Source organism: Megascapheus bottae, chromosome 21 (assembly GCF_031878675.1).
Source record: "Megascapheus bottae isolate mThoBot1 chromosome 21, mThoBot2.hap1, whole genome shotgun sequence".
NCBI lineage: Eukaryota > Metazoa > Chordata > Mammalia > Rodentia > Geomyidae > Megascapheus > Megascapheus bottae.
Window position 1 is genome coordinate 10,589,289 of NC_143529.1, and position 17,513 is coordinate 10,606,801.

General features: G+C 38.5%; 1 protein-coding gene across 1 annotated transcript in view; it reads left to right on the forward strand.

The window, feature by feature from the left end:
* Window positions 1-17,513, forward strand: part of LOC150048610 (aldehyde oxidase 3-like) — an 83,371-nt gene that overhangs the window by 26,377 nt on the left and 39,481 nt on the right. Inside the window, 11 exon segments of the mRNA XM_090354574.1 lie at window positions 808-901; window positions 2,731-2,840; window positions 6,105-6,289; window positions 6,706-6,760; window positions 6,762-6,872; window positions 7,174-7,266; window positions 9,145-9,314; window positions 9,922-10,036; window positions 10,421-10,543; window positions 14,499-14,595; window positions 15,344-15,468. Coding sequence (XP_090210700.1) covers window positions 808-901; window positions 2,731-2,840; window positions 6,105-6,289; window positions 6,706-6,760; window positions 6,762-6,872; window positions 7,174-7,266; window positions 9,145-9,314; window positions 9,922-10,036; window positions 10,421-10,543; window positions 14,499-14,595; window positions 15,344-15,468 — 1,278 coding nt within the window.

Below are 17,513 nucleotides of genomic sequence, written 5' to 3' on the forward strand. Positions count from 1 at the left end.
GGCCTCTTCTACTTTCTGCACATTTCGGCTGCATGACTTAGAATACTTGTGGGTCTTTAGCCAGCCAAAGTAATCTCACTCTGTAGAATTCATTGTGGAAAGTAAATTCATGACTGATGGACTCTTCAATGTCAGCTTGATAGACCACACAGTTGTTACGGTGTGTGGTCCACAGATCAAGTTTCAGGTGCCCTGTGTCACATCTGCCTTTCTCATCACCATCACATGATGATGGTTTCAACAGGGCCTGACTGGGGAACATCAGTTCTTCCTGGCTTGCAGACATTAATACCTTGGGAATGCTGCCTGGTCCTTTTTCAAACATCCTGCCTCAGCAACTTCCTCACCCCCTACATGTCAGGCCATACAGCCCGGGCTCCCTCCCATGCTCCCCACACACTCTAATCACCCTGCCCTGTCACTGTAAGCCAGGAAAAACATAGCTTACTCTGCATCACCATTTCTTGTCAGTTAACAGGCAAGCTACACACAAATGAATGAATCCTTTCATTCACAGAATTTGTTCTCCACACATTGGGAATTCTCCATCCCTTAGAATTCCTCTTCTCTGTAGACCTAGAGAAGGAGGTGATATTGGCATGACCTTCACCGTCTTCATGGTTCCTAGTCAATAAAGCATTAAACGTGTGAATCACTCCTAGAAAGCATTTCAAGATGTGCATGATAATCTCTCAAGCAGGGTGATGTTCAAATCTAATTACTGAGTTAGACTGAAAAAATATCATCTGTGTTGAATTAAACACTCACAACGAGAACCACAAAGTTGCTCATTAATCTTTCTTTTAGTCCTTAGGTGGTCATATTGTTAGCAGACAGCCAATCTCTGATCTCAACCCTGTGTTGGGAGTAGGCAATCTCTTTCTCAACGTTGCTTCCAAAGGTGAGCTACTGAATTCTCTTACCGCTTCACTCTCACCGAACACAGACCATAGGGTAATATAAATACTTGCTTGTGTCATTAAGTTCAGTGCTACTGTGTAATGGAGCACGTAAGTTCACTTCAGTGAGTTTTGTTTCAGTAACTTTGTACCTACAGTATGTCATGCACTTACACATTTAGGTCCTTAAGAGACCCTTTTCCTCTCCTCCTCCTCTTCCTCTTCTCTTCTCTCTCTTCTTTTCCTCTTCCTCCTTCTTTGGTTGTACAAGGATTTGAATTCAGGGTTTCATGCTTCATAGGCAGGAACTCTAGCACTTGAGCTCTGTCCTCAACCTCTTTTTGCTTCAGTTGTGTTGCTTTTGTTTTTAGGAACGGTCTCATGTTGCCTGGGCTGACCTCAGACTGCAATCCTCCCACCTATACCTCCTGAGTTTCTGATAGGAAAGTCAAGCATCACCAAATCTGGCTTGTTTGTTGAGAAAGATCTTTGCCAAGTTTATGCCTAAGCTGGTCTTGAACTACTATTCTCTTAAATTCTGTCTGCTGAGTAGCTGGGATTATAGACATAAATCATGTATTCAGCCTCATTTTTAATACTTCAGCACTCGAAAGGAAAAAGTACACTTTATTTCCTAGTCTCATTTTGCAGAAAGTGGCAATCCTTTAATCACAACCACTTATCATCTTGAGGCTATCTAGATGTCCGTCAAGAATTATATTGCTGGTTCAAAAGATGCTCCCATCAATCAGGAATAGGATTTGTATTAGATGTATCTGCCACTCAGGAAATTACAGAATTCTTAGAAGTTATATATCAGCAACTGAGACAAAAACCTAAATATCAGATCAAACAATTCTCCCAGTGTTTCTGCCTACAAGGGTTTTTGGGAACTCTGTATCAGGAACTCTATGTCTGAGGCCATGGTATATATTTCTTATTATTTTCTAAAATCACAGAACCCTTTCTAATATCATAGTCTCCTTGTATGGAAAAGTATAATGGAACCCATACCATGAACTATTTCTCATGGTGTAAGGGCTTATTGGATATAAAAACACAAATTTTATACTAAGAAAACCAAGTAAACATCGTTGGGAGGGAAGTTTCAACAGGACTGGCCTTGGAACGTAAAATAGAAGGCAACAAAAATTTTCCCTAATTTACAAAGCACACGAGCAAAATTAGTTGGTTCAACCCATTTTTTTTCTGACAAGCTGGCTTCTGAATTTTTTACATCTTAGGATAAAGATCCTAAAAGAAGATTCCCCTAAAGAATTCCCCTCAAATGGCATGAGGAGAATAGACTCCCTCCAATAAATGGGCCAGCCCCATGCAAGGACTGTGACATTTATTTGTATTGCTTAGCGTATGGGTGTGAAATCATCACAAGTGTTGTTTCCTGTATTGGCATTACTGCTACCTGGGAATTTTATTTCGTGAATGTTGCAGTCCTCACAAATACCATGTTCACCTGTATCTGTTTCCAGACATTTCAGATCTACACATTCCTTCACAGGTGTCCCCTCCCCCCCACCCAACACACTGTCGAACACTGTCACATATCAATCTACCTTGTAAACCATGCACTGTGTAGAATGCTTCTTATATGCTGGAAGAGTCAAGCCTGTTAGAATATACCAAAAACTTTTTCCAAGACAGAGGTCATGCACCTCTGGATACAACAGATCAAGGGATAGTCACAATAATGTTTGTGGTTATTGTCTCCATTTGATTTCTAGAATAAGAATGCTGCTGGGCTTAATAAAGCACAAAATTGTTTCAATAGTACATAACCTTTGGATAAATTGCCTTTATTTTCTTCTAACAGAAGGAATGCAGCAAATTCCTTTAAATGATCATTTTCTGTCTGGAGCAGCAAATGCAAGTCTAAAGCCAGATCAAGTCCTGGTTTCTATTTTCATTCCAGTCTCTGAGAAGGTATGAGATTATGATGTTTACAAAACTCACTCTTACTTGTTCAGAAGATTTATTTTTATCTTGAATTATACTCAGCATAATAAAAGTATAGAATTTGGAGCTAGACATGCTAGTTCACATCTGTAATCCCAGCTACAAAGGAAACTAAGGCCAAGCTCTGAGGTCAGCCTCAAGCAAAAGTAAGGCTCTATTTGAAAACTAAAGCTAAATCAAAGCACGACAAGCTAAGGCATGGCTTGAGCAATTGTCCAGCAAGTGTAAAGCTCAGTTCAAACTCATACTATTAAAAAGAAAAGACAGATTACGTAGAAAATACTTTACATGGGTATAAATAACAATGAAAAACTACATGCCAATCAGCTTCATTAGAGAATTTCAGGATATAGCCTTATTTTTACATATTCTTCAAAAGCTCTAGGATTCCTATAGTCACATATCATATAATTAAGAAGGTCCAGTGACCTTTTGGCATTTCAACAAAGTTTTACACTGAATGAGGACACAACCCACTGGAATAAAGAATAGCAGATGCCAAGTCTGGTGTCCCATGCTTATAATTGTACCCATTACAAAGCAAAGATCAGGGAGATGAAGACATAAGTCCTACTCAGGCCATGAGTTAGCACAACTCTATCTCAACCAACAAGCTGGCAAGGTGCTTTATATCTGTTATCCCTGTTATAAGGGAGGCATAGGAAGGATAATTGAAGCCATAGGCTAGCATGGAGGCAGGGTGGGATGGAGGGAGGGAGGGAGGGAGGGAAGGAAGGAAGGAAGGAAGGAAGGAAGGAAGGAAGGAAGGAAGGAAGGAAGGAAGGAAGGGAGGGAAGAGCTGGAGATTTGGTTCAAGTAGCCCTAAATTCAAACCCTGATACCAGCACAAAAGAGGGAGGAGAAGGGAGGGAAAAAAGAAAGAAGGAGGGAGGGAAGGAAAGAGCTGGGTGCAGATGGCTCATACCCGTAAATCTAGCTACTGAGCTAGGAGGCTGAGATCTGAATGTGGAGGTTCAAAGCCAGCCTGGGCAGGAAAATCCATGAGACTCTTATCTTCAATTAACCACCAGAAAATCAGAAATGTCACTGTGTGGCTCAAAGTGGTAGAGCACTAGCCTTGGGCTGAAGAGTTCAGGGACAGAATCCAGGCCAAGAGTATAAGCCCTATAACTGACCAAAAAAAGAAAGAAGAAAGAAGGAAAGAAAAGACACAGAGAGGAGGGGAAAGAGGGAGGGGGGGAGAAACAGAGGGAAAGGAAGGAAGGAAGGGAGAAAGAAAAAAAGAAAGAAAGAAAGAAAGAAAGAAAGAAAGAAAGAAAGAAAGAGGGAAAGGAAAAGAAAGGAAAGGAAAAGAAAGGAAAGGAAGAATGAGGAAAAGAGGAATTATAAAACCTTCCATTTTTAATGGCATTTGCTGGGAAGTGGATGAAACTAGAGCGAATCATGTTGAGTGAGATAACTCAAGACCACAAGAACAAAAGGCGCATGACATCCTTAATATGTGGATATTAGATCCAAATAGTACAAGAGTGATGACTCAATATTTGGGTACCCAATGTTATGGACATGGTCTTGGAGATATAAACATAACTACATAGACTCTATAGACATATACTCTATAGACATAATGTTTTATTACATAGATTAATGCTTAATTTTAATTATGTTCTAAAACCCAAGTGCCAGTGATTGTATACAGAGATTTCCTTCTTGAATACTTGTTAAATATGACATTTGAAATATGATGTAAAAATCAATGTTAATAAATTCTTTAATAAAAAAAACCTTTCCATTTTTGCCTCGCTGTCCCAAAGTAATGTTTTCTTCTCATTAGTGAGCACTATAAAGATAAATTAAGTTGTGATTATATGAAGATATTGTTAGCATATGAAGATTTCATGTTTGTTACTGGGCAAAATATAGCTTTGACTGTTGATAGCTTAATGATAATATCTATTTGCTGAAGTTTAATCTAACTCAATTCACAAAGAAAAAAATCACATAAGCCAAACTGAGAGACAATTTTTAGAACAACTAGTCTATGACTCACAAAATATCAGTGTCAGTCAGATGTGGTGACTCATGTCTGTAATCCTAGCTACTCAGGAGGCTGAGATCTGAGGATCAAGGTTTAAAGCCAGCCCAGGCACTAAAGAACATGAGACTCTTATCTCCAATTAACTACTAGAAAACCGGAAGTGGTGCTATGGCTCAAGGGGTAGGGCAATAGCCTTGAGCTGAAGAGCTCAGGGACTGCACCCAGGCCCAGAGTCCAAGCCCCATGACTGGCAATAAGCAAGCAAACAAACAAATAAATAAATAATAAATGTCAGTGTCAGGCTGGGTTCTGGTGGCTCATGCCTGTAATTGTAGCTACTCAGAAGACTGAGACCTGAGGACCATAGTTTGAAACCAGCCCAGGCTAAAAGATCTTATTTCCAATTAATCACCAAAAAGCTGGAAATGTAGCTATGAGTCAAATAGTAGAGCACTAGCTATATTTGAGCAAAATTGTTCAGAGACAGTGGTCAGATCCTGAGTTTAAGACCCAGGACCAGCACACACACACACACACACACACACACACACACACACACACACACACACAATGTCAGCATCATAAATGAAAGTTTCTTCTTTGAGCATAAAGAAGCTAAGAAGCTACAAATATGACACCTTTGTGGCCCTCATGAGGTACTTGAGATAGAAGGCTCCTACTTGTATACTTGGAGACATTTGAGCATGAATTATACATTAAAATACATGGTATTTCTCCTCTATAACTATCATGACTGTCATGATAATGAGTCTTATTAACAGTTAATGATAAAAGACTATTAAGAGTTACCGTGGAATTTGTTTTTTTCTTTTATACTTATCCTGAGGCTTGAACTCTGAGCTTGGTCACTGTCCTTGAGCTTTTGTGCTCAAGGTTAGCACTCTGCCACTTGAGCTACAGCTCACTTAGTGGTTTTTTGTAGTTAGTTGGAGATTAGAATCTCACAGGCTTCCCATGAGTAGCTAGGATTATAGGTGTAAGCAACCTAGGCCCAGCTTGTGCAAATTTTTAATGATGAAATGTCATTAACTTTCAGATGTTTCCACTAAGACTGAATGCATGAATGTGTCAGCGAGTGTGTATGTGCATAAGCAGTGGTAAATAAGCAAAGCTAGTGTGAGGTAGGTATTTATTGTACTGCCCTAGGGACTTTCCTAGGCTCACAAATTTCCAAAATGATTCCCAAACTTTTCATTCTGCTTGTTTTGCAGTGGGAGTTTGTGTCAGCTTTCAGACAAGCTCCATGTCAACAAAACGCCCTTGCAGTTGTAAACACGGGGATGAGAGTCCTTTTCAAGGAAGACACAACCACCATTGTAGACCTTCACATCTTATATGGAGGGATTGGCCCTACCACAGTCAGTGCAAAGAAATCCTGCAGACAGCTAATCGGAAGGTAATTCATCAGCCTATTCTTGATACAAAATAATTCTGTTGCCCCTTTGAGGATGACAACTGACATCTGTCAGCAGACATCATTCTCTACTGCTTCTTAGTATTTTATAGAGTGGGTCCATGCGATTATTTACAGCAACATTTTAAGTAAAGCAGTGTGCACAAAGGGACCTAAGCGAGAGCTGTCACATTCCTATTGGAGAAAATAGATTTTGGCAATCTGTTTCTAAGTTTTTGTCTGACCGTTTTGTTGTTCCCTTTCTCTTCCCTAATTCAAATAAACATATATGCAATATACCAAATATCAACATCAGATACAGGGTTTATAGATTTTAAGCCTAATTTTCTGGTAAATGTTACACATTGATTTATTCCTTACTGTGCTAAACTGGCTGGATTCCTTTCACCCATTTGTAGATGTTGAGATGAAGGAATGTTGAATGATGCTTGCAGACAGGTTCTAGAAGAAATCTCTCTCTCTTCCCCAAGCAGCCCCTGGAGGAATGGTAGAATATCGAAGGACTCTCGCCATCAGTTTCCTCTTCAAATTCTACTTGGATGTGTTGCAGCAGTTGAAGATGAGGGTAAAAATGTGTTTGTCTTTAAGATTCTCTGGGATGACAGCTTGTTCCAGATTCTGCCAATCTCTCCTGCTGGAAAACTTAAAGGGGACACCCTGTGTTGACTTGACCATAGTTCTGTTTTCAAGTTGTTTCTGAGGGCTCTTAATGGACAGGACCAAAAGAGCTTCTATAATTCATATAAACTTCCCTAGAGCAATGAAAATCAAATGTGAAGGCCATTTGGAAGTATAGGTTGTTTTATATCAAGCAATTGTGTTATCACAATTAGTCCTTTTCATTAAAGTAAGAATTTTTGTTTTAGGACCCATGTGGATATCCTGGTCTCTCTAAAACACCCTTCAGTGTCCTGGAAGACTTCCCTTTGACCATTCCCAGGGGCATGCAATCTTTTGAGGTCAGTTCATCTTCCAAATGAGCAAGTGAACAGAAGGGAAGCTGTCTTGTAACCTGGATTTGCTTTTGAATTACTTTTTGGAAAGGATCGGTGATGGAATATTTGCAAATAAGCATTAATCAGTTAGAAAATGTGAGGGAGTAACAAACCCAATGAAAATAACAAATGGAAAGTAACTATCTGGGAATAAAGTCACTTAGAGATTTCAAGGACTACAAGAAGGAAATTCTTAAGCTAGTGGTAAATGAGGAAAAATACTTAAATACAGGGAACGATGTAGTCTTTAAAAAGACATAAAGTGTAAAGATATCAAGTTTCTGTTATGACATTAATTCCCAATCAAAATACCAATCTGATCTTTCAAGAAACTGATTTTTAAATGAACATTGCAGGGAAACTAACCATGTATAATACCAGTAATTATTTCTAGTAATTAAGCATGATAGATACTGGTGCAAGAAGAGAATAAAAGACAAATAGAATGTTATGGTGTCACCAAAGAAACCACGGGAAGGAAACAATGTAGCCAGGTGCTAGTAGCACATACCTATAATCCCAGCTACTCAGGAAACTAAGATCTGTGGATCTAGGATCAAAACAGCTTGGTCAGAAAAGTCTGTGAAATTCTACTTCCAATTAACAAGCAGAATGCTGGAGTGGAGCCATGACTCAAAGAGTAGCCTGCCAGCACTGAATGAAAAAAGTCAAGTAATCAAGACCCTAAAATTAAGCCTTTATAATAAAACAGAGAATTAAGAAAAGGTAATAGTACAACCAGTTAGCCACATTAAAACAGAGAAAGAAACATAAGATGATACTTATATTTACCACTTTACATTGAGAATGAATTGCAGATTGATTAAAGTCTTAGTGACAAGGCATGAAAGTAACAGAAAAATGTGTTATATATATATACATATATGTGTTATATACATATATACACATGTATATGTATACACATGTACACGTGTATATACATATATACAAATGTATATATGGAAGTCATGTATATATGTATATGTACATATACATATATAAAACACATTCCCCAGTCAGCCCCTGTATGTATATATACATATATACATGACTTCCCTATAGCCTAGAAAAGTCCTTTTTAGGTATAACTTGAAACCAGAATGCATATTTGACTATATTAGATATAAAGTACAAATACAGACATGTTCAACAAAACTTTTTTATTACTCATTTTATTGTCAGGGCTGTGTATAGAGGGGTTGCAGTTACATTTGTAAGGTAGTGAGTATATTACTTCTTGAACATTGTTACCCCTTCCCATGTTTTTCTCCCCCTTTCCCTGCCCTCAGCCCCTCTCAAGTTGTAAACTCCATTTCCATACAATAAAACTTTTATAAAGCAATAAGAAAAGTAAAATAAACAAGCTAAGTATATCACCTGGCAGATCACTAGAAAAATAAAAACATTAGCTCTGTAGAGCTTCACTCTGATTTTGAAAATGCCAATTATGATAGAAACAACGTAGCATTTTCATCTAGCATATTGACAACCATTTAAAGTTTTATTAGCACTTAGGACTTATAGAGGTGGAATTTTTTTTCTTTTTACATGTGTACTCCTTCTTAATAATAAAATAACAGATACTGAATATCCTATTCATTAAATGGCCAGGTTAGCAGGAACCTAGCAACAGGGGGCAGCAGAGACCTCCTTTATTGTCTCTACATGTTATGTTCCAGTTTTACCACAGGGATCCTTTCTGACTTGAATAAACTAGGCAGGGGAGAACAATGAAAGCAACAAACCTCTATCACTTTGAGAAATTTTTATTTGCATGTCTAAGCAAGTACCACACCTATGATCCATCATTTGTTTCCTTTTTTTTTTTTTTTTTTAACACAGTCTGTAGATTCCCAACAGCTCCCTGAAGACCCAGTGGGCCGCCCCATCATGCATCAGTCTGCCATTAAGCACGCCACAGGAGAGGCTGTATTTTGTGATGACATGCCTGCTTTGGCAGAGGAACTCTTCCTGGCTGTGGTAACTAGCACCAGACCACATGCTAGAATCATGTAAGTGGTAAGGGAGAAGTTGGAAAGCTGCTGAAACCCTCTACCCCATTCAATCTATGGACTGTTTCACAAAACAAACAAACCATAAAAACAATCTCAGCATGTATCTTGATAAGAGAAAGTAAAAGAAAGTCAAAACACTTCCGAGTTGGAAGTAGAAAACAAGTTAAGTTCCTATCAAGTTAGAGAGCTAGTCTTAGGAGAGGTACCCACTGATAAATGAAAATGGAAAGGAGCAACTCTTCATTAAATTTCCTCAGCACAAAAGATCCCAAAGAGCTATGTTTCTCTCTAGCCTTTTTCTAACTGTCCACCCCCCAAAGGAGCCTGAGCTAGTCATACTGCCCAGGATTGAATACAGGTTTACAGAGACTCCTGGAAAAGGAGAGTAACACATGTGCTCCTGAAAATTCATTTTGTCTCCCCTTCCATCCAGCAAAATCAGTGTCCTCCTCTTCCTATAGCATTGCCTAGTGTCCACACACTGCCCTTTGAGAATTTGTCTGTGATGCTCAGGTGAAACAGTGGGGTTGTTGGGATTTGTGTATTCTCATGGAAGAGGATTACCTTATCCCGTGGCACATTTATGATCTTGTTTCCTCTCCAGTTCCATCAATGCCTCTGAGGCCCTGGCGTTGCCTGGTGTGGCTGATGTGATCACTGCTCAAGACGTTCCTGGTGACAACGGCACTGAAGAAGAAAGGCTGTATGCACAGGAGAAGGTAGTGTCTTAAAGGCGTTTTCTACCCTCGCAGTGTATCAATAATAGTGTAGTAATTATTTTTCCAAGGGACTCTATACGTAGGATCACATGTAGTCCTGCCAACTACAGACTACTTATTTGTACTCAGGCTTGTTTGAAAACAGATTTAAGGTAGCTCAGATCCTTGCTAAGTTGGCACTGTGTTTGCTGTCTTAAGATAAGACACTGAAGCTTTAATGATTTTAGTTAGTTGTCTGAGGCCATGGAGGCAGAACCAGTATTCAACCCAAGCCCTATTCTTTCTGTACAAGTCGCCCCCTCCCCATCATGCTAGACTGACCAGGAACTGGCTGGACACATTTTCATTCCTCTTGCCCTGAAGCTTGGTGTATTCTTTCTATAGGTGATTTGTGTGGGGCAAATTGTCTGTGCTGTGGCTGCTGATTCCTATGCCCATGCAAAGCAGGCTACAAAAAAAGTCAAGATTGTGTACCAAGACTTGGAGCCTGTCATTGTGACCATTCAGGTAATGTCATTATTTTCCCTGTCTTTGGGCCATTTGCTAGTGAGTTATTACAGGAAAGACACCTTTATCACTGTGTTTGTGTCCATCTGATAAATTGAAGATCATAGATTAGAAAAACATACTTTCCTCTACAACTCTTGATCTTCCTTGCTCTTACCCACAAGTTCCTTATAGTTGGAAATATGTTCTCTCAACCCCTAACAGATCATTAATCACAACCATTGCCACTAAATATTCCAAAATTGCTTCTGGTTTTCCTAAAGGGAGAGTTCCAAATTCCCAAATTGACGTATGATCTTAGAAAGTGCAAGCCTTTGCCTCCTAGGTAATAGATTTGAACATTCATAAATCTAAACTTTCTTTCCCTTACTTAGCTCCTGCCCCTTGTTTTAACTTCCAATCCTTCACTGACCTTACATTTTCTCTTTTCCCACATGGACCTGACTCTTACCTCACTGAATATAGAAAGAGTGCATTTCTTTTCTGGGCTTTTCTTCACTATTTGTCAGGTTCCAAGATAAAGTCACAGGGATTCCTTTTGTGCATTGTAAGACAGATTCGTTAAAGAGGAAGTAGCAGTGTAGCCTAGAGCTGGGACAGTCCTAAGATTATTTGCGTAATGTGTAAGGCTGAATAGCCTACCAGATAACAACTTCTGCTGCTCTGTTCAAAGACAGAAACTGAAAACTTTCCCACAAGTAAATCCCAGGGATTATGTATTACTTGAGACAAGTTCCTCTTCTGAAATAAGAATGATAAGGATCAGCCTTCACAGATTATCCTACTATACACATAAGCATGATTTTTTTTTTGCCTGTTCTGGGCTTGAGCTCAGCACCTGAGCACTGTCCATGGACTTTCTCAAGGCTAGAGCTCTACCACTTGAGCCTCAGCACAACTTCCAGCTTTTTTTCTATGTATGTGGTACCAAGGAATCGAACCTGGGTCTATGTATCGTAGGCAAGCACTCTACCACTAGGCCAAACTCCCGGCCTGATTTTTAAGAAGGATTCCAATTAGAAGTCCAAGAAACAAAATCCAGAAAGCAAAGAATACATGGTAGACTCTATTTATATTTCTGAGTGAAACTCAAATTCTAAATGCCAGAACACAGAAGATTAATAAGTTCAACTTCATAAATTATCATGAAGAAAAACATAAGCAATTGAAAGAGAAGCGGTAACTGGGAAAACATTGTAAACTGGGCCATAGACAACAAGTTAATTTTTAAAAATCATAATAAGAGAACATCTGTAAATCTAAAATTTCTTTCCCTTAACTCCTCTCCCATGTTTCAACTTCAAGTCTTTCACTGTCCTTACATTTTCTCTTGCCCTACATGGAACTGACTCTCAAATTTAAAAGAAAGCGAGGATCAAAAATGAGGAAAAGAAGAAATGAATTCACAGACCTATAGCCACTTAATATTTGATAAGGGAGCCAAAAACACAGGATGGAGAAAGACAGACTCTTGAACAAATGATGTTGGCACAATGGGCTATACACATGCAGAAAGATATATTGCCCTGCACCAGAATCAACTCCAAATGGATCAAAAGTCTCAATGTAAGACCAGGTACCCTGAAAATATTGTTGGGGATAGGGGATAAGCTCCTTGGCATTGGTTGAAACTTCCTAAGTAAAGATCCAGAATCACAACAGATCAAAGAATGCCTAGATAAATGGTATTGCATCAAATGGAAGAATTTCGGTGTGGCAAAGAACATAGCTAGCCAGATAAACAGAAAGCCCACAGAATGGGAGATCTGATGAGAAGCCAATCAGAAAAGAGCTTCATATCTGAAATATACTCAGCTCAAAAAATTAAACTTCCCAAAAACATATCCTCAAAGAAACAACAACCCAATTAATAAATGAGCTAAAGATTTAAACAGAGACTTCTCTGACGAAGAAACAAGAATAGCCAATAGACACATGAAGAAGTGTTCGACATCTCTGGTCGTAAAAGAAATGTAAATCAGAACAATATTGAGACGGGGCTGGCAGCATAGCCTAGTGGTAGAGTGCTTACCAGCATGTGCAAAGCCCTGGATGCATCACCTTTAAAATAAAATTTTAAAAATAAAAAAAGAGGAGAGGCTGGGAGTTTGGCATAGTGGTAGAGTGCTTGCCTAGACCTGGGTTCGATTCCTTGGTACCACATACATAGAAAAAAAGCCAGAAATAGTGCTGAGGTCCAAGTGATAGAGCTTTAGCCTTGAGAAAGTCCAAGGACAGTGCTCAGGCCCTGAGCTCAAGCCCAGGACTGGCAAAAAATTAAATTAAATTAAATTAAAAAAGAGGAAAGGAAGCATGTAGGCACGGGTCTAGACATGGGAAATAATGCTGTGTCTTAAAATGAGAGTTCAAATTAAAATATCAGATTGACAAAAAAAAACTCACAAAAGTTTGACAACATATTCAGTTGGTCAATTGTGGGAAAGATAAACTAGAACAGTATGAGGGAAAAAAATAAAAATTCCAAATGTTTATGCCTTTTAAACAGTAACTCTGCTCTGAGATTTTATCCTGGAGTTTAGCTGGTACATTTGTACAATTTATGTGTTTCTGTTATTCTGTGAATGTGCAATGTCTCCCACACATTCATGTACTGAAGGCTTGGGCCCCAGCTGGTGCTACTATTTAAGGAGTTAGTGGAGACTTTACAGTGGAGTGTAGATGGAGAAAATGGGCTCTTGGGTGTGCGCCTTTGAGATTATGGCTGCTCCTCAGTTTCCTCCCCTTTCTACTTCCTGTCCACCCTGAGGCAAGCAGCCTCTTCTGTGTACCATGTGATTAGCACATGATGTTCTGCCTTACACTGGTTCAGACTCAATGAAGCCAAAGACTGTAGACTAAAATTCCTGAAACTGTAAGCCAAAATAAACCTTTCCTCCTCCTTGTTGTTTCTGTCAGGTATTTAGTCACAGCCATGAAAAGCCTGAGTAATAGTCTTTCCAAAACTGTTATTTACACCATTGTTCACAATACTAAAATACCAGAAGCTAACTAAAGTGGTCATCTACCTATAAGAATGGAATTTGGGCTTTGGGGTATAGCTCAGTGGTAAATCAGTAGCATAGCATATGGGAAGCTCTGGTTTCAACTCTCAGCACTGGAAAAAAATTAAAAATAAAAAAACCACCTCTAATGGAATTCTATGTCACTGTAAATATACTTTTTGAATGAGGATAGAAAGATCTCCAAGTTGTAAGTGAAAGGCAAAATGCAGATAAATATATAAATTGGTGAGCATGGACTCATAGCTGTTGCATTTGCACTTAGAAACTCTGGAAGTTAATGATGGCAGTTACTTTGAGAAAATGATGATAGCTAGACAAAGGGAATGTACTTCATCAAGTACATTCAGGTTCATTTATTTTAAAACCATTGGAATTCATTACCAGATTTTGAAAGGTAAGTTTTCAATATCACTTTGAACTCATTCATAAAGTATAGAACATAGACTAATGTTTAAAAACAACTTGAATACATTAAGGAACAAAGTCTATGTCTCTGTGCAGGTCTGAGTAGTTCAATCATTCCTCTATAGCAATCAAAATTCTTAGCCAGAAATAAGAGGTAAGAGGAATTCTAAATAGTCTCAGGGTTTAGACTAGTGGAATATTAAACCTCCACAATAGGTTTGTCCTGAGAATTAGTAGAGATAGAGGAGTCCCAATTTCATTGAAGGTTCGCATTTATAGGTAAACTAGATATGCATGTGATAGTCAATTATATCTAATCACTATCCTATGTCATCTTTTCTGAAGTGTGTCTGAAAGAGGCTGCTGAAGCACTAGGATGTTATATGTGAAATCTGTGCTGTCCGATGGAAACGAAGGTTGATGATTAACATCACAGGTGGTTTTCAATGCAAAGGAGGCAGCAGTGACAAGCCAGAAATCTTGAGTTGGGTAACATTTGTGACACTTTTGATTTGCTACTTTTATAGGATGCAATACAACATAAATCATTCATTGGACCTGAGAAAAAACTAGAACAAGGAAATGTGGAAGAGGCGTTTCAGTACGTTCATCAAATCATTGAAGGTGAAATCTTATGTCCCTTCTTATCAGAGGAGTTTTGAATATATTGAGTATGTCCTAATTTTATAAAAGTTGGGTGAAATTGATTCCTCTTAGTTCTTCTTATGGGAATTTAGTTAGAGGGACATGAACATAAACTCAAAGGGAGTAGTCTTATGAAGAGAATTGATTTCTTAGCCAAAAAAAGAAATTCTGTATTGGTTCCATTGACAACAGAAGATATTTGAGATTTTTCAACAGTAAGTTGAAAGACTCACAGTTTCCCCTTAGTAAATCTGGCAGAAAGAGGAAGGGAGTATCTATCAGAGACGAGGTCAAAGGTCATTACAGTATACTAAGAGAACATGTTGACAGATACAATGGAGTAGAGAGATACAATGGAGTAGGCGCAATATTTAGGCGTTGACTAGGTGTGACGAGCAAAGTAGAGTAAAGATTTGTTTAAGCAGGAGAAATGGGATATTAGTAATGTGGAGAAAATTATGATTTATTTGGAGGCGGGTTGATGATAATGGAACCAAGGGACCAGAGACAGTAGAGGGCCCTATCCACAGGCAATTGTGAAGGAATTGCATTGCTCTGAGTAATTCTAGATCAGGAGATTCTTTGAAATCAAGGCAAAATACCAAGTAGTAGGTTCCTCACCTTAAAAAATAAGACTAATAACATTTAATATAATGTATAACATTATATTTTGAATATATTTAAGTGGAGTGTTTCTAAAAGCCTATGTGTTTGATGTATCTAAAAGGGGAAGTGCACTTCGGAGGACAGGAACATTTTTACATGGAAACTCAGAGTGTCCGTGTGGTACCGAAGCAAGAGGATAAAGAAATAGACATTTATGTGTCAAGCCAGGATGCAGCATATACCCAGGTGGGTATATGCTGTCATGATGTCTGTGTCACACTTGCAACACATGTGACATTGTCCATTTTCTGCCTTAAGTTGTGAGAGCAAAGTAATGATGTTTGAACATCAAAACAATGGCAAAACTTAGTCCCAATTTCTCCTCCTTTCCATTAGTCTTCTACAGAAGTCTAATTCTCCTTTGTCTCCTCTGGTAACTGTCCACACTTCATTAGAAAATCCATTGACACCATAGGAATAAATATTTTCAGTTCCCAGCCCCGCTCTCTAGCCCCACTACAAGCATAGTCTCTTAGGTGAGAGGTCCTCCCTACCCCTTCTCCAGAGTCAAACTCTGCACCTACACCTTTGGTCCCCTTGCTTTCCCTGGTTATCCTTCCTATGTTCTGCATGAGTTACAGATTTTCAGCCATTCTGATTAGTCCTTAAATCAAAATATACCCCGTCCCTTTCTTTCCCTCTTAGTGGTCCTGGGGTTTGAACTCAAGACCTTTGTGTTTGTTGGGCAGGCACTCTGCCACTGAGGTATGCAAGCCCGCAGCACTTTCTTTATCTTTTTCTTTCTTTCTTTCTTTCTTTCTTTCTTTCTTTCTTTCTTTCTTTCTTCCTTTCTTTCTTTCTTTTTTTCTTTCTTTTTCTTTCTTTCTTTCTTTTGATAGTTTCAGAACAAACCTGACCCACAATCTACCTATTTGCAGTTTTTAGTTGTAACGTGCATGACAGATACGTGCCTCTGTATCCAGCTTCTACCATTGAGATAAAATGTCATGGACTTTTCTGCTCAAGCTGGACCATCTGTCCATCTCGGCCCCCAACATAGCTGAGACAATAGGTGTGAACCACTAGCATCCAGGTATTGTTTGAGAAGAGGTATCATGTGTGTGCCCAGGCTGGCCTCAAACTGCTGTCCTCTTCATTTTAACCTCCAAACAGCTAGGATTGCAGGAGTAAGCTACTTGTGCTGAGGTAATCTGCTCCATTCTCTTTTTTGTATGTTCATGCTGGTATCAGGTCTCAAATTCAAAGCTTTGTGCTCTTACTTGGCTTGCCCTCTCCCAGGAGGTACTGTACGCTTTAAGGTATACCTCTAACCCAGCTCTTGGCTGTTCCATTAGAGATAGAATCTCCCATATTTTTCTGCCTGGACTAGCTTTGAACTCTCATCCTCCAGGTCTGAGTCTCTTGAATAGTCAAATAGTCACAGTAGTCTGATGGTATGACCTTAAGCTTCCCAAAGTTGTTAGACATATATATATATAATATATATACATGCATACATACATTTCATCTTATAGATATTTTTAAGAGCTAGAACAGTTGTTTACAGGAATATCCCTAAATTTTTGGCTTGATAGTTGTCACCTTCTGATTAAATTCAGAATAAGCTTTTTTTTTTTTTTGGTGGCACTATAGGAATGTCTTTTTGTAGGAATGTGTAGGAATGTCTTTGAGCTTAATGTTACTAGGTATTATTGCTCTCTGAATCCTTAAGCAAGAAAATCATAAAGCTATAACAATGCCAATAAAATTTTGGTCCAATACAAGGTTCATTCTTTACTTCCTCTAAAATCAAGAACAAGATAAGGATGTCCTTTCTCCCTGGTCTTATTCAATGTAATACTAAAATTCCTAGCAGAAGAACAAAAAATATAAATGTATAAGAAGGATCCAAATAGAAAAAAAATAATTCAAATTATGTCAATTTACAGAAGATATGATGCTATGTCTAAGGATATCTAAAGGTATTTCACCCTGAAATTTCTAGAGCTGATAAGCACCTTTGGAAAGGAGCAGGATATAAAATCAAGACACAAAACCCAGTAATTTTTCTGTATACCAACAATGTGTAGAACAATTCTGTTCAGAATGGCCTCAAAAAATAGCAACATTTAGAAATAACCCTAACCATAAAGTTGGGTGCTTTTGACATTTGATGTATGGATATTAAGAATTTTGTCTTCTTTTTTCCCATATATTTTTATTGTAATTAATAGAAGGGCTACATTATATTCACCAAATAGAAGGTGCATTACTTCACATACATTGATACC